The following is a 26,328-nucleotide window of genomic DNA, read 5'->3' as shown; positions in this document are numbered from 1 at the left end:
TGAGCTTTTTAAGTGAAATGGATTTTCTGTCTCTTGGGCAAAACTTTTGATATTCTTTTTTTTTTTTTTTTTTTTTGCCACACTGCGTGGCTTGTGGGATCTTAGCTCCCCGACCAGGGATGGAACCTGTGCCCCCTGCAGTGGAAGCACGGAGTCCTAACCACTGGACTGCCAGGGTATTCCCCAAAACTTTTGATAGTCTATTCTTTAAAAAAAAGAAAGAAAAAGGAAAAAGGTCACTTCAAGGAGAGGCCGGAACGAGAATGTTTTTCTTTGAAAGGGCTGGAGTCTGGTTTAATCCCTGCTTTAATCTCCAGGAAAGGGCCAGTCGGGCTGTCGGGGAGGCGGACACTGTCCAGGCCCCGGCGGGCCGGCCCGCTGATTATTTGTGTGTTCTGCCTGTCTCGTGAAGCAGCAGTGAGCCTGCTCGCCTTCCTCCCTCGGGGAGACCTGTCTTCACGTAGCATTTTTAGAACGCTCTTGGTTTTCTTTGTCTGGCTAGAAATGTACCTTTTCTTTTTTGCCGTACGCGGGCCTCTCACTGTTGTGGCCTCTCCCGTTGCGGAGCACAGCCTCCGGACGCGCAGACTCAGCGGCCATGGCTCATGGGCCCAGCCGCTCCGCGGCATGTGGGATCTTCCCGGACCGGGGCACGAACCCGTGTCCCCTGCATCGGCAGGCGGACTCTCAACCACTGCGCCACCAGGGAAGCCCTAGAAATGTACCTTTTTAAATGGGGCTTTTCATTTGCTGATGCTGTGTTTTCTTGTCATGGCAGCCCCCCTCTTGGTAAAGTACCACTAAGGAAGAACCTAAGGCAGTCCTCTCCTAACCAAAAGTTTTGGCATGGCCGGACAAGTGAACACCGTTAAAAAAACAAAAACAAAAAACAAGAACTTTAGAAAATGCTCCCTTTTCTGAAGTCACCGACGTCATTGAAAGCAAAGATTCCCTTGCTTTGGGCCATTATTCGACATTCTAAAATTGTCCCAAATGTGAGACCTTGCACAAGTCACTTAATCTCATCCTGCCTCAGTTTCCTAATATATAAAATGAGAACCATGCTATGTGCATTTTAGGGCCATGGTGAAAATGAAATAAATGATAAATGTAAACTAAGAACGGTGTCTGCACAAAGTGGCCCTCGTAAGTGATGACTATTATTTTGATTATTACGTAAAATGTTCTTGGGGTTTCTGTTGCTAAAGGAAATAATAACGATGTGAAGACGATCGATGCTTTTAAACCCCAGACACAGTCTCTTCACCTGCAAAATGAAGACAATAGTACTTTTGTCACAGAACTGCTGGCACAAAGGAGATACTAAACAAATATTGGTTTCCTTATTCTTTCATTCAAACTCGGGTCGCCCCTCATATGTATGTATATATCTGTCTATTGATGCATAAATTGCATACATGGACCGCTGTATATTATTTACATTATAAAACATACACTGAAAAATAATATAATGGTTAGGTAAAATAGATATGAACAGAGGTTTTTATATTTTTTTTTGGTTCACTTTGGATGTAATGCTGTACTATGTATGTAAGTACTATAATAGGGACTTTATAAGGTCGGTCATGTGGTTCAGTGAGTATAGGTAGAACCTTCTCCTATGAATATGAACCTTCTCTCCTATGAATAGGAACCTCCTATGAACCTCCTCCTATGAATAATTGCAGCATTAATTGCTGTGTAATAATTGCTGTGTAATAATTGCAGTAATAATAATTACTCCCAGAGTACCAGCGAGAACACTTAGCCTGGGAGGATGTCCAACTTTGGGTGTGTGTGCATGCTTTGTGTCGTGAGGCCGACCCTCCAGTGCCATCCTCTAGAAGTTTTGAGGAATACCATAGCATTCTGTAAAATTGGGAAATGTCTTGATGCGACTGGAAAAAAACACTAGAAGGTAATGGTAATACAAGTTTATAACCTTTAAACCGAGGATGTCTGAGATTTTTCAATTCTACTAGTTTAAACTTCTTAAATACTACTTGTCATGGAAGAGATTCTTGGAGATGGGCTTTTAATTCCAGACCAGGCACTAGCTGTGTGTCTTTAGACAGGTCTCCCAACCTCCCTGAGCCTTAGTTTCTTCATCTGTAAAATAAGGATACAAGTAGGGAGAGAAATAATGACCAGAAAGGATTGTTGCTAGGATTAAATTCAGTGATGCTTGTGGAGATGCTTAGCAGGGTGGCCTGCCTTTGCTGTAGGTCTGTAGTTCACCAAGATCTTCAGTTGCTCTCCTACTGAGGTGCTGTGTGATGTCCATCATCCATTATAAAAATGGATATGCATAAAGCCTGCATTTCATTAATTTTTAAAAATGTAACCTTCAGCTTTTAATAAACGTAAAAATGCATACAGTCTAAAAAGTTAAATGTTATAAGCTTTAAAATGAAAAACAGTGATCTCCTTCTCACCTATTTCCACTCCAATGCCTGCTACGTAGAGGCAACCATCTCTTAATTCTTTGTTTTCTTTAATTTTCTGGAATTTACCTCTTTATTTACAAGTAATAACTGATGTTGCACTTTCTTGATTATTCCGAGACCATCTTTTCATTCTTACTGTGGAATGAGAATTGAGGGTTCTCACACCTCTTTCCTCCTTCCCACCAAACGTGTGTGTATCCATCTTTTTCCTTTCCCCATCTTCCAAAATAGTTATAGGCACACCTTGGAGATATTTCAGGTTCAGTTCCAGGCCACTGCAATAAAGTGAATCACATGAATTTTTGGTTTCTTAGTGCATATAAAAGTTATGTTTATACTGTAGTCTATTAAGTGTGCAATAGCATTTTGTTTAAAAAATGTATGTATCCCAATTAAAAAGTACTTTATTGCTAAAAAATGAGAACCATCATCTGAGCCTTCAGTGAGTCAAAATCTTTTTGCTGGCGGAGGGTTGGAAATATTGTGAGAATTACCCAAATGTGACACAGAGACAGGAAGTGAGCAAATGCTGTTTTTATTTTTATTTCTTTATTGAAGTATAGTTAATGTACAGTGTTGTTTCAAGTGTACAGCAAAGTGATTCAGTTATACATATTTATATATATATCTATTCTTTTCAGATTCTTTTCCATCATAGGTTATTATGAGATATTGACTAGAGTTCCTTGTGCTCTGCAGTAGGTCCTTGTTATTTGTCTCTTTTATATACAGTAGTGTGTGTATGTTAATCCCAAGCTCCTAATTTATCTCCACCAGGCCTCCTGCCTCTGGGTCTTCCCTCCAATTTTGTTCCAAACATCCCTGTCCAGCTGACCTGCTTAAAATATCACCTTTAGCAACATAAATCCCTAGTTCTGAAGCTTCAGGGCTGTTGCCTCCTAAAACAATGTCTAATTTTTACCCTCAGTTTTCGTTTTTTTCCTGTCGTGGTGCCACCTTTACTACTCATCAAATGCACTTATTTTCTTTTTCTAGAGCATGTGTATATTCGTGGAGCTTTCTTGCCTGTGTACCCTCCTGTTTCTTTCCCAAATGTTAGTCCCAATTTTTGGCCCAAAATATCCTACTCCTCCTTTTTGGCCCACTTTGGGTACCAGCCCCTTTGGACCGCCTGAGTTCTCACTGATTCTCCCCAAGACCCCTGCCCCCACCTTACGTTGTAGGAATTATGGACTATAGCACTTTTTTGTCCCTTGTCACTTATGATTTGAAGTTCTTATCTTTTCACACCTGTTCAGATTTAGCTAGAAATGAATGGTCGTGCACTGACTACCAGGTGCTCTGCTAGGCACTTTCACACTCTGTGTCTTCTGCTCTCTGTGATGACCAGTGAGTCTTTCAAAGAGCCCATTTTACAGATGAGAATACCGAGGCCCGGTGAGCCACACATGCTCTCTCCGTCTACTCTACCAGGCTCCTGTGCATTAAAGTGAAGGCCGTGGTCTGACCGTCGTCGCTGTGGTGATGGGCGCTGCTTCAGATTCTGTGGTTGAAGAGCGTCACACACCAGCATTGGGAGGGGCTGGGCCAGGCCTTGGAAGGCAGGCAGCAGAGTGTGACGTGTCAGGGTGGGAAAGGAATCCCCGCGGTTTGCAGACTTGAGTAACTGCAGCAGGAGATGAGCAAAGGGGCCGAACCCAGGGAGCGAGTGGCAGAACCCAGTCCGGGAGGTCACAGGTGTCGCCCTGGATCCACGAGGCTTTGGGGAGGAGTTTGGCTTTGGTGTTTTGACCCTGAGCGAGGCTGTCCGCTCTCTGGCTCTTTAGTTCCCCGTGTGACAGTTGTGGGATCCCAGCACGCCAGCGGGCCTCCATCCCAGCCTGCTCTGTCTGCCCTCTGAGCCCTGACTCCTCACTGGCAGGTGGTCTTGTCAGTGAGCTGGGGCATTGCCAGGTGTAGGTAGGAATTTTCCACACCATTTGATTGCGGTCCAGTAGGACTAACAGAAAGGGCCAGAGCATTGCCGTACGATTCTCAGTTTCCTTCCCCATCTCCAGTTACCAGCATTTACTCAGGATTTCAAATGCCTCATTAGATCGGGAGTGGGGTCGTTGTCTCTCTCACTTTTTGCTTCTAGACATTAAAGCTTTGATGTTTGCTTAAGGTTGTAAAATACAATTTCCATTTTTTTTTTTTGTTTTTTTTTTTGCGGGACGCGGGCCTCTCACCGCTGTGGCCTCTCCCGTTGTGGAGCACAGGCTCCGGACGCGCAGGCTCAGCGGCCATGGCTCACGGGCCCAGCCGCTCCGCGGCATGTGGGATCTTCCTGGACCAGGGCTCGAACCCGTGTCCCCTGCATCGGCGGGCAGACTCTCAACCACTGCGCCACCAGGGAAGCCCACAATTTCCATTTTTTTGAGTGTGAGCGCTCTTCTGTCTATGCCCTTGTCCCTTTTGTGTTTCTCCTTCCCTCCTACCCTCCTTCCCTCCCCTTCCCCTCTCCTTCCCCCAACCCCGAATTCTGTTTTCTTCCAACAAGAGTTCTTTCAGGTTACTTATCATCTCTGAGACTAGGATTTGCCATCTTTATGATGGGCTTCGTAATATCCCTCACACGGCTACCAAGTGTATTGAGCAGGGGGCCTGGCACACGGGAGCCGGACAATATTAGTTTTCTTTTGTCCTCTTTCCTGCTCTGTCCACACCAGGCATTGCTCTGCCTTAACCGCTGGAGCCCTCTGGGCTCAGGGTGCCAATCCGCTGCCAGGTGAGCGGCCCAGGACCTTGGGAAGGGAGGGTCTGGATGCCCCGAGCATTTCTTTCAACCGTTGAGCATCATTCTGCAGGGGCTCCAGGTAAAATGGGCCAGAAGTAGAGCTGCTTTCTGTGTGCGTTAAGCTCTTCAGACAAAGATCTATAGAAACAGGAGGCATTCGTGATGTTATTAATTGGCGGCAGCTTTCCATGGACCACCCTGAATGGAAACAGACACAGGCGTCCCCACATGTGGCCCGTAATCCCTCATTTACGTACTGAAGGAGGCTGCGGGTCAAGAGAAAAGGCAGAGGGCCTGGGAGCCTCTTCTGACTCAGGCTATTAGGTGGCTCCAGCCGCTCCCCTCTCTCTTTCAGGAGCGCTTTCTTTTTGTTCGCGCTAATTCCTGAAGCAATCCTCCCACCAGCTCATTTCCCCAGGCTGTAAGCAGGGGCTGACCGAGGGGAGGCCCTGTGCTCAGGAATTATTGCCCCAAGCAGGAAGTGTTTAATGGTTTCCATTTACTTTTAGTTGGAAGAAGGAAGCCTGAACCTTTCTTACAACAGAGGCAGAAAATCAACCTGACGACACCCCCATTTTGGGCACCAACGGTCCCATCTTGAAATTGCTTAGCCACCTACGGAACAAGAACAAGGGGAATTTCTTATATACGTCTTAAGTCAGAGTGATGTGTAAGGAGGTGCCTGGGATGTGAAGCCAGTCTCACAACTTGTGTGACCGAGTGTGTGTCACCGTAACGAAGCAGGAAGCCAGTGTCCTGTGGTCATGTCGGGGATGGCATCTGTGCTTTTTTTTTTTTTTTTTTGGTTGCAACTTGCGGGATCTTAGTTCCCCGACCGGAGATTGAACCTGGGCCCTCTGCAGTGGAAGCGTGGAGTCCTAACCTCTGGACCACCAGGGAATTCCCCACCTTGTTCTATTTTGAAGTCAAATGGCACTTTGGACATTAGTAGTAGAGGAGGCATGAAATATATGAGGATGTAGAAAAGTTGAATAGTCTACTTTCATACCTTGAAGAGAGTTTAATCTTTTCTCATATGACAGCATATTTGTAAAAATCCATCTGGCACCTGTCAAAAAGAAACCCTTAACAAATTTTAAAAGTCGAGTTTTTAAAGGCCACAGTCGTGATTATCCAATAAAAATTAGAAATAAATAATATCAGGCTAATCCTTCTTCCTCCCAAATTCAGACTATTTAGAAATTAAACCTATGTTCCTGGATAATTATAGGATCAAAAAGGGACTCAAAAGGGAGATCATAAACTGTCTAAAGGGGAACACTTTACACTAAACCTAGGGGCCACAGCACAAGAGACACCCAGAGGAAAATGTATAGCCCTAAATATCTTCCTTATCAAAGCAGTAAGATGGAAAATAAAGATGATGATGAAGGAGTCATTTTTAGATGTTTGGTAAAAGTACAGCAAATTAAACCAAAAGGAAAGAGAAAAAGGGAGATCTAAACCAAAAACGAAATGAAATAGAAACTAAACAGAAAACGTTAGGAAGGAATATACATTTAAATGCCCGTTCTTAGGAAGCACTAAATACAGGGGTTTAACCGTATGTCTGATCCCAGAGAAATGTCTTAGCAAATACCTGAACCTTCACTCAATGGAATGCGATGCAGCCATTAAACTGCTTCTAACAGCATTTGTAAGAGGTTTGGATGAAATGTTTATGTCAGATGAAAAGAGCAGAATCAAAAATTGTATCATAAAGGGATTATTACCATGTGGATACAGTCTCCCAGCTCCCTCCTGTGCCCCAGAGAATTAAGTCTGGAAAGAATACATCAAAGTATCAGAGAGAATGGAGTATTGACGCGTGCTTAACACAGAGGAATGGTAAAGACGTTGCGCTGACGGAAGGAAGGACCACATACTGTATGATTCTGTTAATATGTCTAGTAGACATAACGTAAATTAGTGGCTGCCTATGGCTGGAGGATTGGGGACTTAGGGGTGACAGCCAAAGGGTATGAGATTTCTTTCGGGGGTGATGACGGTGTTCTAAGATCAACTGTGTGACGGTTGTGCCACATGGGAATATACTGAAAACCACTGAGTTGTACCTTTTTTTTAAAAAATTGAGGCGTCGTTGATTTACCATGTATTAGTTTCTGGTGTACAGCAAAGTGATTCAGTTATACATATATATCTTCTTTTTTGTATTCTTTTCCATTATAGGTTATTACAAGATATAGAATATAGTTCCCTGTGCTATACCGTAGGACCTTATTGTTTATCTCTTTTACATATAGCGGATGAATGGGGTGTTATGTGAATTGGATCTTAAGCTGCTACCAAAAAAAAAAATCACAGTGTTTATCTTGGGGGATGGACATAGTGATTTTCCTCCTGCTTTTCCACCCTCTTGTGTAATTTCCAGATTTCCAGATGTAATTCTGCATCGCTTGTCTAGTGGAAACATAATAAACTAAAAACGTTTTAGAGGAAGTGTTCATGATTGGCCTTTTAGCAGAGGAGGCAATGAGGGGAATCTGCTTGCTAGCCTTCCTCCTGAGAAGGTGAGGGGAGGCCGAGCCCCGTAATCCTGAAACTGGGGACTGGTGGTCATGGGTCGCTGCATTGTCAGCCGCCGTCACACACATAAAGTGGCACAGGGCTATTCTTCTTCAAGTCAGGGAAAAGAAAGCGTCATTTGTCTGGGGTCTCTCAAAAGCAGGATCACCACTCAGGGAAAAGCTGGGGGTCTGTGAAACCTGCAGATGACTAAGAGCCAGTTTCTAGTAAGATCTCCTAAGAGGTGTCAGACTCTGCTCTCTGAGTGCTAAATTAGAGAAAGCTGTTACTTATATAACTTCCTGTAATTGCCCGGCAGTAGCCGTAGCTGAGAGCCGTCTGCTCCTCCTTTTGGCTAAGCCGGGGATACGCGGCCCTCTCCCCTCCTTGCAGCGGGGATCCTTTCTACCTTTGGGCTTCATGCTCGGGGTCAGGCTTTCTAACTGAAACTGAAATGCCATTTTAAACAGAAGACTGCTTCGTCTCTCTTGGAGATGGGAAACTCTTACGCTGGACAGCTGAAGACGACGCGGTTTGAGGAGGTCCTGCACAACTCCATCGAGGCCTCTCTGCGCTCCAACAGCCTGGTACCCAGGCCCGTCTTCTCCCAGTTGTACCTGGAAGCGGAGCAGCAGCTTTCCGCCCTAGAAGGTAGGAGATGCGTTCCTGCCTTTCTTTTACCGTGTGTGAGAATGTTAGCAGTGGGACTGGAAACTCTTTCCTCTTCTGAGGAAACTGTAGAAACTGTTAGGTCTGGAAGAACAGAATTATTAGAAAAGAGAAAGGTGCACGTGCATCCCATCCTTACTTGGCTAAAACTAAGGTCAGTTTCAGCCATAAAGTTGCAAGGAATAAAATGGTTCATTGGACTAGCAGGAGAAAGAAAGCCATGCCAGCCTGTTCTGAATTGGTTGTTACTTACACTCTTATTAAAAGGTTTGATGGTTCACTTGGATAAGTAAGACATTTTAACATGCTTTGGACCCTCAGTTATATATTTTTTCTCTTTGTGATTCGTGGCCATATCTTTTTTTTTTTTTTCTTTGGCGGTACGCGGGCTTCCCACTGTTGTGGCCTCTCCCGTTGCGGAGCACAGGCTCCGGACGTGCAGGCTCAGCAGCCACGGCTCACGGGCCCAGCCGCTCCGCGGCATGTGGGATCTTCCCGGACCGGGGCACGAACCCATGTCCCCTGCATCGGCAGGCAGACTCTCAACCACTGTGCCACCAGGGAAGCCTGTGGCCATATCTTTGCAAGGCAGCGTAGTTTTTCTTTGTGATAGCAGTTACAAGAGCCCTCTAGAAACTGTTAAAAACCAAGAACAAACCCTTATAGGTTTAACGTGTGCCAGGAATAAATTATCTTCAGGCATGGGGTTAAGTTTAGGGTTTACTTAATTATCCAGAGAATAAACTGGTTGTATTTTGCAATCTTTCGTTTGTTTGTTTTGTAGTCGTGTATTTTCATGTCAAAAGTAACCCACAGCAATCCAAAGTATGAGAGTTATTGCTAAAGGAAGTTCTTTTTGTCACTTTGTCTTTCACGTGAAGTTACCTGCACGCTTCTCTTAGCTTTTGAAGTGAAAGAGGGCTGTGGTTTAAAACAAAAGTTAACAAATTAACGAAGCATGCAGTATGCCGGGTCCTGTCTTGGGGTGGTCATGTGTGTGTGTGTGCAGGGTGAGGATGGTGGGCTGGGGACGGTTGCACATAAGGGAAAATGAGGCTCAGAGGTCCTCGTGTGATGTCTGAAAGTCCCTTTTTCTAGCAGGGAGGCATTTCTCGTGTCACTATTTAAAACGTCCTTACAAAATTAACCTTGCAAATAGCGATCGCTAAGGACCTAAAGGAACTGGATCTGGGTCTGGGAGAAAGTAGATTGTGATCCAAAGCACGAATTAGGAAGCCCGAGAATTCTCTGGTATTCAAGTCGAAAGTACCAAGGTTTTCCGGCACAGGAAGCATTACTGTGACCTTGGGGGCATTTGAGAAATTACTGGGGGATCTCTTGTAGATTGTGTGTTTTCAGCTAGCTGAAAGACTTCTGTGAAATATATATCAAATGCTCATCCTTAACTTCTTGTAGTATTGAAAGGCTTTGCTGCTAATGATAAGTGAACAATCTAATGATAGATAATTTAGTACATTCGAATGGCACCTTAAAATCAACAAAGTGCTTCTACCTCCACCAGTAATTAAATCCCATGATTTGGGAAGATGGAAGATGGATTTGACGTTTTGAAGGATGTTGACCTGGGGACAGGCGGGGAGAAAGCCCTGGAGTTTCCCAGTCAGCTTTTCCTGGGGTTGAAGCTCTCCATAGACAACCTTTGCTGGCCTCTGAACGGGAGACTGCATCCCGCACATTGCCTCCTTGGGATGCCCTCATCTGCCCTCATCATGTGTTGCTTTCCAGGGACAGCTTAGAGGCTTGTGCGGCCCGGGCCCCCCATGTTGAGTGCCGCAGGCTCCCTGCCAGCTGGCAGCCGGCTTGGTCGGCCCCTCACGTTGGTATGAAAACCAGAGCCGGCCCTCTCTATGATTTTCCCATCTGTCTGGCAAACAGCGTAGAGGAATCCTCCGAGACTTTGTTTCTCTAGTACTGGGAGGATGGAGGAGGCGGTTGGTGAAAAGGGGGAGACTCTTGTCGATTTGCTAAATGTCTCCATCAACCAAGCACTGGGCTTGAGCCCCTGGTTTCTGCCTCATAGAACGTGGTGCAGAGGGCTTGTTTTGTCAGTCTGTCTCTCTGTCAGGTCTCTTATCTTAACTGCTGTCCTTCCTCAGACAGCAACATTAAGGATGCTTTTAATGACCAGGGTGCTGGTACCCCAAAACACCCCTTGATCTGTTAACATTTTCTGTATTTGTGAGGGCGATTCAGAGGGCCCTTGTTACTTTGTTCTACGAATTAGGGGTATTACCCCCTCCTTCTAGGGGAGAAATCTTTTACGTATTATTTGTTTTTTAAAGGAAGGCCAACCAAACAAAACAAATACAACCCCAGTATTTGGGGATAAGTATGTATTTATTAAACAAGATGCAGGTACATTCCTGTAATCCTACCCACTCAGAATGTCATACGGTTTCTTCTCATGGAAAGAAAACAAAATTTACTCTAATCATTAAAACACATGCCCTCGTCCTCTATGGGGTGCAGTGCAGCCGTGGAACCCCTGGATTCCTGTGGTTGAGTTTTAAGGTCCTGAGCTCCCAGTCCAGTTGGTTTTGTCTAAGGCCATTTTAAAGCTCTCATCCTGCCAGGAGACCTTGGTAAACAGTCTGGTTTAGTCTGGCCTCGGTTAGGAAGTCTCCTTGGGCTTGTTGCTGGCTGAAGGATCCCATCAAAGACCCTGGAATGTCTGATGTAGACCTTTGACCTTTAATCCTGCTTTCTTAGCAGCGACGGGATTTTGAGCCCTTTCTTTGACTTGCAGAGGCTTAAGACCCTCTCCTTTCATTCTCTCGGACAGTCTGGATTCCTGTTCTTTTCGGTGGAGCAGAGTAACGTGCAGACATTCCTGTGTGTGCCCTCAGAGCGCCGAAGTCCCCGGCTTCCCCTTTTCACTCTAATTGTTGGTGCTTTGCTGTACCCCCACCCCCTCCCCCGAGCCCCTGGAGCTGAGTCTCTGGCTTACAGACTAGTCTTGATTTTGCAGACAGCCTTCTAAGCCACCTACTCCATAGACGGCCAGAGGATGGTTTGGGCCCCTGTGAGGACCCGAGCGGCATGGCTGGCACCTGGGGTCTGGGCGTGACTCGACCTCCTGCTAAAACCGTCCCTGCCTGCATTTAACGGCAGGAAGGAAGCAGCGGCTGAAGGAGGCTCTGCATTTTTCCCCTCCAACGCCCTTTTGTGTTTTTCCCGGGTAAGCTTTTCACAGTCTCCCCGCCACCTCTGTGTCCTCTCGTCCTGGAGGGATGGAGACACTAGGAATTCTTGCTCACTTCCTGCCGTGACCTTCCCAAGGTCATGGGCCTGGGCCGGCCTAAGATGTTAGTTTCTTCTGCCTCTTGTCCTTCCGGCACCTTTCAAATGGTGACCACCCTGAGGTTATGCTCCCAGCACCCTGTACTGATTAAATCACACCTGGAATGTTCTGTGCAACTCTGAGAGCCACATATCCCCACATAGACTGTCACAGCTCAAAGTGACCTTCTGTGACCCCCGCATTTTAAAGATGCAAGATCTGACGCACAGAGAGGTTAAGTAACTTTTCTGTGGCCACACAGACAATGGCAGACCCAAGGACTAAAACTCGAGTTCCCAGATTTCTAGTCAATCTTTTTCTGCTGCGCACAATTTCATCGTTAACCTAAAGCCACGTAACCCACTGGATGGATGGAGAGTGTGAGAGCCAGCTAAGATGAGAGTAGGATTGGCAGCAAAGGGGTCAGCACTAGAGGAGGATACGGAGAAACCAAAAAGGAAGAAGCATCTGTCTCCCGGCCTAGGGTATCTAAGGATGCTTGTAACGACCCTATTCCACGAGGAAATCTGGATCCTATTTCTTAAATGACATTTAAAGATAGAAGGATTTTTTTACCCAAAGAAGTTAAAAGAAGTTAGAAGGAATTTGTAAATTCATTGATGTGAAACCCTCTTTCTCTAGCAGGCTGGGTAAATAAGGTATAACTGTGTGTGCTCAGACCAGTTGGGAAGTAGTTTCCTGCACGAGGCATTCTGCTAGGTGCCTGGGTTACAGAATATGGGCTGGGCCCACACTCTCCAGGAACTGAGAGCCTGTGGGGAAGACCAGCTCTTTCATTGCTGTGATGAAGCTCACACACAGGGGGAGTGGGATTTTCCTGGCCAATTCCTGGCTCTCCTGGCTCTCCTGGCCGTTTCCACACTTGCCATTACTCCTAAAATACTATTTCACTTAAAAAAAGTTTCTTAAAGTCGCTTGGCCTGTTCTGGGATGGCTTCTTTTGGTGAGTGTGGTAAGTTCGGGTGTTCGCATTTCCGGTTTGTATACATCCAGTCTTCCCTTGGGGATAAATAAATGTAAACGTTGTTCCCACCGGACTTCGGGTTCTAAAGCAAGCGATGCAGTTAGTGGCAAGAATGGCAGCTTGGGTGTCGGGTGTAACTGGGAACATACCGGCTGTGCTGCTTAACGGTTTGTTGAACCACTGGGTCTCTCTGAACCTCGGTTTCCTTAGCTGTAAAATGGTCCTTATGTTACACCGTGGTTCCTCCCACACAGATGTTTTTGGAGAGCCTGCTCTGTGCAGGCTGCATGCTCAGTCCTTGTCGACAGCTATGTCCGCGCTGAGCCCTGCTGCTCGTGCACACGTGTGTGGCTCTGGGGGCTGGGAGGTGACGTGGACCTGCGTTTGAAGTCACAAGGCCAGGCTTGGAGCCAGAGTCTGTGACCTTGGGAAGGACTTCCGGCCTGAGTGAGTCTTGGCCTTCGCCGCGAGTAAAGGAGGGTGGTAATGGCCTCCTTAAATCGTGTGTCTGTGAGGCCTGGTTAATTACTAGCTGCCGAGACCCGCTGTGGACTTACTCATTGCTCTCCTTTCCCACGTCTAGGTGGAAGCCGAGTGGAAAATGAGGAAGAGGAAGAGGAAGGGGAAGGGGGGCTGGAACAGAACTGTCCCCCAAACCCCTACCAGATGCAGCCCCCGCCCGAAGGATGTTGCACTACGGACGGTGAGATGCCCGCCAGGCTGCGTGCTGAGGGGCCCCGAGGTGTGACCGTGCCCGCGTCGCCAGCAGGCCGTGGCCCGGCGGGCCCTCGCGTCCCGGCGGCACTGGCTACGCCACGTGGGGCCCTGTCACTCTTCGGACAGCCCCACCGTTACAAACGCATTCCGATCCAAAAGTTAATTTTTCTCCATCGGCCGTTTAGAAACCAGAATATCCCAGCTGAGGTCAGCGTCCACCGTGTATTTATATCAGCACTGATGAGTAGGCGTAATCTTTCACATCTGTGGCTGCTTTACCATTGAAAAAGCAGATCTATCAATACGTTATCTCAGGAACTCTGCACCGTCCGTGAGGTTATCCTCATTTTGCTGTTGAGGAGCGAGGCTTGGAGATGCCGGGCGCGGTGGCACCTTTGTTCAGGGATGGGAGCCTGTGCTCTGTGCTTGAGGGTCTTGGAGTGCACTTCTGGTCTGCTGCTCCCCCGCCTGGCAAAGTCACTGAGCAGTTGGAAGTTCACCTGACCTGTCACCATACCAGTCAAGGAGTGTCACTACTTAGTTGGTCAGTTAATTGAGTAAAATAAGTATTGAGGCCCTGCTCTGAAAATATGGAGATAAAAGGTCCAAGAGCTCCCAGTGTAGCAAAGCTATGTGAGCAGACCCTCTGCATGCAGTGTAGAAAGTGCTGGGAGGTTGGGGTGGTCTGGGCCAGCAGGGGTCCGTGGGAGCACGGGAGAGGCTTCTGGTGCCGGTAGAGTGTTTGGGGAAAGGCCTCCTGGAGGAGCTGGCCCTTCCCATGGGTTTTGGAGTGTCAGCAGGAGTTAGCCAGGAGACCGAGAGGGCTGGGGGAGAGGGATATTCCCGACAGGAACAGCAGGTGCAAAGGCTTAGAGGAGGGGGAACACGGCCCATCTGGGGAACTGCTACTAGTTTATGTAGGTAGGGGCCTGAGGGGTGGCCAGGCAGGGCTTGGATGAGTGATGAGACCGGCCGTGGAGGCCCCATGCACCCTGCCTGGGGGCCTGGACTTGACCTTGTGCGCGATGGCCGGCAGGGGAGGGAGTCAGCCCTCCCTGGGACTGCTCTTCCAGGAAAAGGGCAACAGATAACAGTAGCTCTTTGTGATATAGGACTTCTAGTGTCCAAGAGCTAAAAGGCCGCCTAATTAAATAAGAGAATGGCAAACTCTCTGGTGGTCACCACCATGATTTTCAAAGAATTTCCAGGTGGGCACAGTGAACATGGACTGCCCACGACCTTTTTTCCTCCAGCTCTTCAGAAGGAAGCGGCTGCTGTGCAGAATGGGAGGGGCCTGGGTCATGGAGGTAAAGACCTGCTGGGCCCTTGACCTCACCTGTGGGAACTGGTTTGACGTCCCCAAGACAACGCAGGGGGGCCGCCCCAAGCTCCGTCCTGACCCCCCTCCCAGCAGCTTTGAGCAGATGACTTGACCTCTCAAATGACAAGTTTCCAGGGCTTCTCCCACCTGGTGCTGTACAGAGTGGGTGCCTCTTACTGCTTCGCCCAGGGGCAGATGCGAGAACTCGGAACTAGTGCCTTGTGAATGGTAAAGCAGGTACACCAGAGGAGAGGCTTCTTAAAGTACCACAGAGTTTTGCAGGGAAGGCCTTGGGGTCATCAGGGTTCACGTTAACTCTCATCGTCCCTGTCGATAACTAAAGATGGAAAAGCCACAGGGCATCCGGCTCCGCATGCCTTCAGGGAGGGAGATTCCCAGAAAGGGCCCCTCCAAATAAATCTCAGCTGTTTCCCTCTTCTCCATTTTTTTCCTAAATATTTTTGGACACTTAAGTTTTAAATAGGAAATATATTTTAAAGCTCTGAAATATGAAAGGTTCGTGTGTATAGAGTGAAAGTCTCCCTCTGCTGATGAGGCCCCTGTGAGGCCACCAGCGTCAGCCGGTCCTCAGCCCGTATTCCTGCCATGTGCCCCTGCCTCGTACACATAAAATATAGGGTGGAGAAGACATCGACTCACTCACAGTCCCGTATGGATTTATCTTGTCTACGTTTTAATTCACCGTCACTGGTCTACCCTTCTTTCCTGCTGGGCTTCATTTTACATGAATGTGTATTATACGGTGACACCGATAGTCAGAAAAGCAGCATGTGGTTAAGTGTCATGAGTAATGAATTAATTTAATGTTTTAAATTTTTCATTCTTCCTAATCACTTTATTGTTGTGAATGGTTGTAACTGGCAAGTGAAAAGCATGTAAGGGTAATGTACTTAAGAGTGTTCTCAGAATTAATTTGCAAGTCAGCCGGGTCCAGCGGCACGGTGGTCGCTGACAAGACCAAACTGTTGTCACCCCTTTGCCTGCGTGGATCCTGGCTCTGTGGGAACCACTCGCTGGGCAGCGTGTGAGCCTGTCCGTCCCTCCTAGGGTTCTGCCAGGCAGGGAAGGACCTGCGTCTCGTCTCCATCTCCAGCGAGCCCATCGATGTCCCCGCGGGCTTCCTCCTGGTGGGCGCCAAGTCCCCCAGCCTGCCGGACCATCTCCTGGTGTGTGCCGTTGACAAGAGGTTCTTGCCGGATGACGATGGACACAACGCCCTTCTTGGTAAGTTGCTCCTCTGCTCTTCTCTGCGGCTCCGGCCGCCTGGCGGGTGGGCACAAGGAGAGCTGTTGGTCCCCTTGGGGGACAGGCCACCTTTGAAACTCTTCATCAGCATGTCACACAGCCCTGTTTATTCATCACTCAGGGCTATTTCTTTGTGGAATGGAATGCAAAGGAGAGTTACTTTTAAAACCTGACTACCTTCCTGTAGAAAACCCATCAGCACTCATTCTTCTTGTACACGTATTCATCAGACCTTTCCAAAGTGCCTACTGTGTCAGAATTGCGATCCAAACCCTGTCCTAGATGCTCTCGGAAGCCAGCAGACACGAGGCAGGGCGAGAAGAAGGCCGAGCGCGTGGCCCTGCCTCCTGGACAGTCATGTCCTGAGGGACGGCCGGGCACCCTCTGCCGTTCTCTCCTTCGCTCTACCCTTCACCAGCCCGTCATTCTTATCCTGGCTTAACAGGTGTGCTTGGACCTGTTAATGCACTTGCCCAAGGGCGCACAGGTAAAGGAACAGAGTCAGGATTCAAACTCAGGTCTCCCTGGTTCCAGATGGTACCCTCTAACTACCACGCCCCACCCCGTACCTGATCGAGGTCAGCCTAGGGAAGCCGTGGCTTTGATCTTTGGACCACCGCTGGCCCAGAGGGTCCCAGCTGCAGTGCAGAGTCGAGACCAAGCCTTATGAAGCCCGGCTCCCCTTTGCTCGGACTTCTGTTGAGCTCCTTCTGTGTGTCTGGCCCTGTGCTCAGCTCACTCCCCCATTAGTGGAGCAAAATCAGGGGAGATGTGAGGTTTGGACCGAGAGCCCAGCAAGCTGGCTTCCCCTGCTCCCCAGTTCCTTCTGCGCTTCCCACGTGTACAAACATTTAAACCTCACTTTTGTGCTTGATACGGCCCCCCAAAGCTGGGTAGGTAAACGCACCGCAGTGGATATTTATTGAGGAGGTATTATGTCTGAAGCTCTGTGCAAAGGACCAGAGGGTGGAGGTGGGGAGGGGAGAGTGAGGATCGACCCAGAGAAGAAACAGAAGTGGTTCCTGCCACGAGGGCCGCAGGGACACAGTGGTGTGTAAACTCTGAAACACAGCAGACGAACGCTCACTGGAGGGATGGACATGGCTCTGGGGCAAGGACCAGGGGGAGAAAAAGTTGTGGCCAGTACTCCCTTAAGGCAGGTCCATGGGCTTATCGTAACTGGTTTTTGTTTTTTTAAAATTTTTATTGGAGTATAGTTGATTTACAATGTTGTATTAGTTTCAGGTGTACAGCAGAGTGAATCAGTTATATACATATATCCACTCTTTTTTTGTGTGTTTTAGATTCTTAAGGTGGGGGAGGGATAAACTGGGAGATTGGGACTGACATATACACACTACCACATATAAAATAGATAACTAATAAGGACCTGCTGTATAGCACAGGGAACTCTACTCAGTACTCTGAAATGGCCTGTATCGTAACTGGTTTGTTTCTTTTTTAAATTGGAGTATCATCGCTTTACAATGTTGCGTTAGTTCCTGCTGTACAATGAAGTGAATCAGCTCTATGTGTATATATATCCCCTCCCTCTGGGACCTCCCTCCCCCCGGCCCATCCCACCCAGCTAGGTCATCACAGAGCACCGAGCTGAACTCCCTGTGCCCTACAGCAGCTTCCCACTAGCTATATACCCTACCATGTGTAAAACAGATATCGTAACTAGTTTTTGAAAGCAAGAATAATCCAGAAAATTCACTCTACCAAGGAAGCTCACGGAGTCATTGCATGACGGAGTCAGCCGTCACGCAATGACTCAGATTCAATTTGCTTATTGAGGCCGCTTAGGACAAAATGAGTGGGGAAGATGGCCTGGTGACTTGGTTCGTGTTTGATCTGGCCACGGCTGGGGGTTTGCCTGAATGAATTCCTCCCCTTTGTGACTGTAAAGGAATTGCCAGGGTAGTAAATCAAGGAGGCTCTGGGTCTCGAAATGTGGAGACAAGAATCTTTCAGTTCATTCACCACCAGCCCAGGAACAACTTCAGCCCCTCAGGCGGGGAGCTTAGAGGAAGTGGGGTCTTTGTTAATTGCTTGCCAAGAAGCCATCGGAGGTGGGTGACAAGGGCCGGCTGGTAATAACCGATGCTTTCTTCTTTGAAAACAACTTTATGCTCTCAGCTTGCACACTTAGCGCTGTTTAGGTTTCCTGCAATTAACCCTGATGGCTGCACAGGACAAGGTGGCCCTGCAGCCCTCTGGGGGCCGGGGCTCAGTGCTTTTTAGTGACCTATGAAGTGGAGGCTGTGGAATATCTTGGGGGAAGCCACAGCTTGAGGTGCCTCTCCCCACCCCGTAATTTATAATGAAGGGAGCGTTGTTTTAGTGAGTTTGAATCAACTGTGAGGGATTTGGTCTGAGAAAGTGAGAAAATGAAAACCTAGATGGGTGTTTCAGTTTTTTGATAGTAATTCATCGAAATTGGCTGATAGCTAAGACATAGGAGAAGAAAACATCTAGCTAGATTGTTCATTTCTGCGATGGGAGTAAACAAGCTCTTTGTGCATCTAGAACGCAAATAATTAAGCATTTATGGAATGTATAACCCCAAACTGAAGGTGAACTTTAAATTCAACCCAGGGCCCCAAAGCCAAGTGGGACCTGGTCCTTCCTGGGAGCTCAGGGCCTGTGGGAAGACACGGGCCAACCAGGACTCAGCTCGGAGATCGCACCCACGGCCACAGAAATCTCTGTGCAGCAGGTCCCAGCCTAGGGCTTAAGGCGCTAGAGGATCCCGAAGGACGTGCCAAGCCCCAGGGATGGGAGAGTATCTCAGAGTATGTGGTGATGGAGTTGAGTCATGATAAATGGGTGGATTGCCAGTGGGAGAAAGACAGCAGCAGCAGCAGCAACAAAGGAACCTGACAGCGGCTACTTTCCTGAGCACTTCTCATGTGCGAGAAACTGTTCTAGTTAAAATGAGGCAGGTGAGTGAGGTGTTACTACCTAGCATTTAGATATGAAGAAAAAGAGGCACGGACAATAGAACGAGGTATGCCTGTCCTTACTATCCTGGTAGGACCAGGGTTTCCACTTTTATTTCTGAACCGCAAGGAGGAGCCCCTTCTCGTCTGTGGCTCCCCTCCCGGCTTCTGGAATGGAGCCGTGGTCCCACAGTCCACAGTTCTCATAGGACAAAAGGCCTGTAGCTATTTAGCTATTTCTGGAAAGGGATGGCGGTGCTGGCCTTGGTGAAGCGCTCCGAGCGTCCTTGGTTTTGCAGTTCTGCTTCTTGTTCATCATCTTTTGAACCCTCAGGGTCAGAATCCCTTCCGGGGAGCGTGGAAGTTTTCTCAGGGCCTCATTCTTAGACGACAGTTGAGCTGTTTATCTCAAGGTGCCCAGGTTGGAGACCAAAGAATAAATAAAAACATTAGATTATAAAGTTAGAAAACATTAGAAACATTAGAACGTTAGAAAACAAAAGCCTGTCAAAATGTATGCGGAGATGCTAAGTGTGCACTTCGATAGTTACCTTGTTTCCTGTCTCCTGTTCCTTCCAGATATTTGCTGCCTCTCCTGTGTCAGGCACTAGTTTGGATACACACACTTACACACACACACATGGCCCACGCCTCCCCACAGACATACCGTGCTCCCGGTCCTTTGGAAGCGTGGGGATATTTATGGGGGAAAATACACAAATGTCAGTAACTCTGACACTAAGGAAGAAGGTATGAGAACTGTCAGCAATATAAAGTCCAGTTGGGAATTCGGCATAGTAGCGGGAGGAGAGGGAGATAAAGCAGGAGACGAGGCTGGAGGGCATTGGGGGCAGCCTTGAAGGCCGTGCTTCTGGGTCTGCACTCCATTCTCATGCTAGAATCCACACGTCACTCTCTAGATCTACACACTGGACAACTACTTAGCCTCTCTGGCTCTCATTTCCCAAAAGAAGGTTTTGCTGTCCTGACGGACTGGTGGTCGTGTCAGTTAAGCTGAGTGCCCTGTTTGGGTGACAGTGAATGGCAGGAAGGCTGTTGGTTTTCTCTGCATGGTAGTTTCCTCCCTGTCCCTTTAACAACACGTAAACATAGAGCATGGTGCTGGCATTTCTTCGGTACCTTACCTGTTTCTCTGGTACACAGGGGGCAGGAGTTTGGAAGGATAAACTAACCTGTGCCTGCCTTTTAGACCGAGAGATTTGTCTTTATTTCTAGGGCCTTTTAAGGAATATTAAATTTGCTTCAAATCGGTCAGAGAACCCAGAAGGTTTCTGTAATGTAGATGTCTTCTTTCTCTGTGGAGAGATGTTTTGAACCTTCACAAACTGATGTTATTTTGGACAGTAGCCAGAGGCCTCAGAATTATCCCCTTTAAAGGCAGAGCTTATGCACAGAACCCCACGGTCCTCCTGGCCTGAGTTGAAATGCCCTTTGTAAACTTGTCAGCCAGAGCATACGATAAAATAAGTTAGTCTCAGCTTCAGGGTCTCTCCCGCCGAAGAACCTTGCTCCTTAGAAACCAGACGTACCAGTGGGCGAAGCAAGGTCACAGGGAAGACCTTTGTGAGATAGTGAAGTTAAACCAGAAGGGTCACCAGATAGAAAACCTAAATCATCACATTTCTCTGGTATTAACCAACAGTTCTGTTGAGTCCGGTTTGAATAGACTTTACAGTATGTAAAGGTCTTTCAAGCACGTTCTCTGGATTTTAATAGTTCATGGGAGGTGGTTTTGTCATTGCCTCTATAAAGCCAGCCTTCCCAGAGCCTCAGAGCTGAACTCTGTCATCTCCCAGAAAGGCCCCCTCTGGCTTCAGGCAGCAGGACGCTGACATAGACCACCACGTTTTAGCCGAGTGTCTCCACTCCGTGGCTGCTGGGGCCATAGATTTCACTCACCACCACCCTGGCCTTGCATGGTGGAGCTCTTGATTTCTCCTCTGCAACTCGTGGGATCAACTCACTTGATTCCTGGAGGGAACTTTGGACTCTGAAGAGGACTCCCAATGCATCTAGTCTCAGGGGTCTGATTGCTTTGAGATTCTGCGACTGGCCAGCCCTGAAGGAGATGCGGACGCAGCAAATCATTGCAGGTGCCCGGTCAGCGTAGACAGTTGAATGGGACAGTTCTTGTCCTGTGCCGTAGGACGCAGAGGCTTTAAATGTGCCCCTAAGCGAGTTCAGTCTTCCAGGCTTGCCTGGGCTCAGCTCTACGATGAGTCCACTTGGTCCTCCTGTTGGCATCAAGGTCATCTTGACCCCTGTCAGCAGGAGCTGACAGGGACCTTTGCCCCGTGGACTTCCCTACTGGTGTGGTATAGGATGTGAATGCCTAGTGGCCGATGTGTCACTTGGAGGGACTTTGGTGTAAGATGGGGATGGTCATGGTTTTTTCCTCCCCAGGTTTCTCTGGGAATTGCGTTGGCTGTGGGAAGAAAGGCTTCTGTTACTTCACAGAGTTCTCCAGCCACATGAACCTGAAGGTGACCACCCAGCCCAAGAAGCAGAAACACTTGAAATATTACCTGATCCGCAACGCACAAGGGGCTCTGACCAAAGGGCCTCTCATTTGCTGGAAAGGCTCAGGTGAGCAGGGGGTGGGGTGTGAGAAGGGGACGCCTCCAAGCGAGCAGGGGCCTGTCGGCACGACTCTGGGCCGACACTGCTCTGCAGTAGACGCGGTTTCGGGCAACACGTCAGCCCTGTGAAATTTTTTTTGTTTCGAATTTTATTTTTTTATACAGCACGTTCTTATTAGTTATTTTATACATTTTAGTGTATATATGTCGATCCCAGTCTCCCAATTCATCCCATCGCCCCTCCGCCTGCTTTCCCCCCTTGGTGTCCATACGTTTGTTCTCTACATCTGTGTCTCTATTTCTACCCTGCAAAACGGTTCATCTGTACCATTTTTCTAGATTCCGCATATGTGTTAATATACGATATTTGTTTTTCTCTTTCGGACTTACTTCACTCTGTATGACAGTCTCTAGGTCCATCCACGTCTCTACAAATGCCCCAATTTCGTTCCTTTTTATGGCTGAGTAATATTCCATTGTATATATGTGCCACATCTTCTTTATCCATTCGTCTGTCGACGGACATCTAGGTTGTTTCCATGTCCTGGCTATTGCAAATAGTGCTGCAATGAACATTGGGGTGCAAGTGTCTTTTTGAGTTATGGTTTTCTCTGGGTAGATGCCCAGTGGTGGGATTGCTGGGTCATATGGTAATTCTACTTTTAGTTTTTTAAGGACCCTCCATACGGCACTGCACGATTTAGCAGCATCCCTGGCCCCCACCCACGGGATGCCAGTGGCTCTCTGCACTCATGACGATCAACGGTGTCTCCAGACATTGCCAAATATCCCCTGGGGGACAGAACCACCCCCGGCTGAGAACCTTGCCCCAGATACTTGCCACAAGGAGGCACAGCACAGTGTTGGCCCTGTGTCAGCTTTACTGTACTATAAACTAGATGCTACAGTCCTGGGAAATTACAGCGCGACTTTGCACTACGGGCGTCTAGTTTATAGCATCGGCCTAATTGTATGGGAGCTTTCAAAGCTGACACAGGGCCAACACTGTGCTGTGTCTTCTTGTGGCAAGTATCTGGGGCAAGGTTCTCAGCCGGGGGTGGTTTTGTCCCCCAGGGGATATTTGGCAATGTCTGGAGACACCGTTGATCATCATGAGTGCAGAGAGCCACTGGCATCTCGTGGGTGGGGGTCAGGGATGCTGCTGGATCGTGCAGTGCCTGGGGCAGCACCCCTCCAAAGAATTGTGCAACCCAGAGTCAATGGCGCTGAAGTTGAGAAACCCTGACTTAGAGAAAACTCAGCTCAAATAGGCCCCCTTCCTGCTCCACAGCCTGTTAACCGTGAAGAGAAAGACCAGCTTCCTGGTGCTGGTGCTTGCAGAAGTGAGTGGGCTCCCGCTTTAGGAAAGGGCCACACTCCGCCCTTCTCTCTCTCTCCGTATTCTCATGGCTGCAGTCAGATTATAGGGACAGAGGGGCTAGATTTCCCAGGCCCAGGTACTCTCTGAGATCCCCCCCCATCCCCTCACAAACGGCTGGGGAGGGACGTGTCCTAGGAGCGGTCTCCGTGAGGTGCCCGGGAGAACCAGACTGTTGTCCCTCACCTGTCTGCGTAGGTTCACTCTGGTCACCTGGAATCTCCCAGCCAGCTTCTGCAAGTAGGGCAGAGGGCTTCAGGAGGGGCTGGCTCTGGACGTTCTTCCCCTGTCCCCTCCCATCACTCCTCTCCCCGCCCCACTCCTGTTCTTGCATGGCTCAGTAAATATTTCTTGAGCTCCTACTGCATACATGCCTGTCATTTTCTACGTCCTGGGGAGGCAGTGGTTCTTCCCCTTGTGGGACCAGATAAGAGCCTTTGATCACTTGCTGTGACCAAGTACTCCTGGGGGTTAATCTTCCGGACAGAGAGTGATTTAGGGCTGGAGGATGGTATTAGCTGTTCCATTACCTTTGAGTAAAGCTCTGTTCTTCCCTTGGACTTGAAGGGCGGTGATGGAAGGTTTCGTTTGTATCATGAGTTCCTGTCTGTTTCCCAAATGGTCGCTATTGTTCCTGCTCCTGGCAGAAGAGCTGTCCCTCTGCTGGATCCCCTGCCTTTGGCACCGAGCCTGGGGCATGTCACATCCCCTCCTTCCCCGGACGAAGAGACTAGGATGGGCTTGGCACCATTGTGGTCATCTCTGTAGCTGGCTCTCCTACAGGACAGATTCCGGTCTAGGAAGTCATCTCACGCTGCTGGGGAGGAGCAGTGGCTGGTTTTCACGTGTGCATCTTCCCCACAGAGCTCAGAAGCCGGCAGGCATCCGCCAGTGCGTGTTCCAGCTCTCTGTTCCCACCGCTGGAGAGCTCTGGGCTGCCAGCTCCCTTCCCCAGCGAGCCTGGTCCTGGGACGACCCCGAGCATCCCGCTGGGAGCACCGCAGGCAGGTGAGATGATGGAGCAGCGCCGGACGTGCCGGGAGTGGGCTTTAGTTTCCCCAATGTTCTGACTTGGAAATTGAGGCACAAAGATGCTCGCATAGGATCTCACGGGCAGTAGGACTTGATACAGGCATTTCTGGTTCATGAACTTGGCATTTGCCATGACAAACAGACCTGATAAGCACGACAGCTGTTACCAAGGAGATAGCAGCCTCCTTCCCAAGGCCTCTGGTGGCTTGGTGGTCGTTATTCCTCCTGCCCAGGGGCTGTGCCGAGGGGAACCAGGCCCTTGCCCCGTGTGACTCGTAATCCACAGCGAAGAGGCTGCACCTGGGCTGGGAACACACTGTCCTCCGGAGGCACGGTGTCCCCCGGTCCACGTGGTGTCTGCTGTTGTCCTCACTGCGCCCGGGCCGCCTGGGGCCCGTCACACCTTGGCAGCTGGAGGGATCACTGCTTTTGTCTTCAGAACACCTTGGTGAGTTCCAGCGCTGCTGCCTCCTAGCCAGGTGACTTGGGGCCACTCATTTTAACTCTTTGAATCTCCGTTTCCTCATCCGTACAGATGGAGAAAATCTTTTCTGTCTAATCTGCAGGGTGATCGTAAGAATTGAGTACGATGATAGTAATAGCAGATACTTTGTGCTTATGACCTTCTGTTAACGCGTGTCGTCCTCACAGTGGCTCTGTGATTACCTCCATTGTCTAGATGAGAACAATGGGAGGTGACGTAAGTTAAGGAAGGTTGCACAGCAAGTACGCAGCAGAGCTGGGGCTCAGACACGGGTCGTCTGGCTTCGGAACCCACCCTTAACCCCTCACCATGCCGCCTCAACACAGGAGATGTTTTGTGCTACTCCTGAGTCTGGAGTGCCTTCCAGATCATTCTGGCTGATGTGGGTGACTTACAAGACCACAGCCCCCGATGGCCCCCAGAATTCTCCTCGGGCCCGGGGAGCCCCAGGCCCTGTGGGCAGCCTGGATCTGGGCGATGGCAAACCTGCCTGCTTTCCTGAGCATGTTTGACATGCCCCTGAACTCAGGAGGGTGAGCGAGAAGGTGGAAGGAGGGTGGAGCAGATGCAGCGGTGCTCCCGGAATCCAGGGGCCCCGCTGGCCCTTCTCTCACCAGGCGTGCTCAGTAACGCATGCACAGGAGTGTGTGTGCCTGTGTGTGCACATACGCGTGTGTGCCTGTCCGTGTGTGTCTGTGCTTTCTCCGGGGGGGGCAGAATCACTCTGGCAAGAGCTCCGACTCCCGACGGGCCGCATCAGTGAAAGGCTAATTTGTAAAATGGAGGAAGAGTCATCTCCTGCTTGCTGGGCTCACAGAGTGCCCCGCTCTCTCCCCTCTTTCTCTCTGCTGTCAGGACCAGCCCACGATCATGCGTCGCTAACCACAGCCGTGGGTCCGGCTGTTTTCAACGGCAAAGACTCCCCGAAGCACCAGCTGCTGGTGAAGCACAGCCTGTCCACCGCGCCGCGTCCCTCGGCCTTAGGTAGCCTTGCCTGTCCTGTTCGGGGGCCTTACTCTGCTCTGGGTCAAGACGGTGGCGGGGTGGGAGGATGGGGGAGCCCCCGTGCCGAGGCCCCCGAGCCTCCTGGAATTGGGGGGCTTGGAAGGAGAGTCAGGCCAGGTCAGCAGGTGCCTCCTGAGTCCATGGGGCTGTGCTCAGGCCCTGGCGCCGGGGGGGCCCTGGCTTCGGCCCCCGACTTGGGTGGTGGGTGTGTCTGCCCAGCACAGTGGGAGCCCCGTATGGGCGGGTGACCTGTTGCATTGTGGGCCGCCCACCGTGAGGGCTGGAGAGTTCTGGAGAAATGGGGCCACGTGGTGTCATGGGAAGATAGGGGCTCCAGAATCAGATGAACAAGAATTCAAAACCCAGCTCTGTCAGGGGATCAAGTCTCCTGGCTAAACATTCCCTCATCAGGAGATGAGAATTCTGCTCTGCGGGCAGTTGGAGGTTAGATGAGGTGCTGTATGGAAATTCAGGGCACAACTGGCAGCTCACTAAGGGGCGCCATTATCGCCACCTGCATCAACACCATCACTGAGCTGGTCTTTTCAGGGAGGGCTTCCTGGCGGAGGTGACAGCTGAGTTGCAGCTGACAGTTGGGGAAGCATTAATTAGAGATCGTATGGGAGGAAGTGAGGAAGAGGGATGAGGCGGTGAGGGTCCGAGTGAGAAAAGCGAGTGAAGGGGTGAAGCGGGCCTCCTGCTGGAGCAGAGGCTGTGGGTTGAGGAAGGGTCGGAGCGGTCCGGGGACCCCACATTCAGTACTCTCCCTCCGTGCTTACCTGGAGCCATTTAATAGGCCAGTCTTACGTCTCTCCTCCCTCCTGCGTGCACACAGCTGAGTGGAACATTAGGACCCGAGAGCTTCACCGGAAGAGGGCCCAGAAACCGTCTAGTCCAACCTGTCTTACAGAGAAG

The 26,328-nt window shown here is 49.3% G+C and overlaps 1 protein-coding gene across 8 annotated transcripts in view; it reads left to right on the top strand.

Moving 5' to 3' along the window:
- The window catches only part of GREB1 (growth regulating estrogen receptor binding 1), a 134,136-nt gene that overhangs the window by 55,264 nt on the left and 52,544 nt on the right, over nucleotides 1-26,328 (top strand). For 7 of the 8 annotated variants that reach the window (XM_073791584.1, XM_073791583.1, XM_073791582.1 and 4 more), the window contains exons 2-7: nucleotides 8,181-8,361; nucleotides 13,249-13,368; nucleotides 15,772-15,948; nucleotides 21,339-21,521; nucleotides 23,757-23,900; nucleotides 25,264-25,392. In XM_073791584.1, coding sequence (XP_073647685.1) covers nucleotides 8,205-8,361; nucleotides 13,249-13,368; nucleotides 15,772-15,948; nucleotides 21,339-21,521; nucleotides 23,757-23,900; nucleotides 25,264-25,392 — 910 coding nt within the window. In that variant the 5' untranslated portion in view covers nucleotides 8,181-8,204. The remainder of the gene's footprint in view (nucleotides 1-8,180; nucleotides 8,362-13,248; nucleotides 13,369-15,771; nucleotides 15,949-21,338; nucleotides 21,522-23,756; nucleotides 23,901-25,263; nucleotides 25,393-26,328) is intronic. The other variant, XM_073791585.1, reaches the window with a different exon arrangement.

This window comes from Tursiops truncatus, chromosome 14 (genome assembly GCF_011762595.2).
Source record: "Tursiops truncatus isolate mTurTru1 chromosome 14, mTurTru1.mat.Y, whole genome shotgun sequence".
Lineage (NCBI taxonomy): Eukaryota > Metazoa > Chordata > Mammalia > Artiodactyla > Delphinidae > Tursiops > Tursiops truncatus.
Note: the sequence above shows the minus strand (reverse complement) of the source record. Positions and strands in the feature narration are given on the sequence as shown.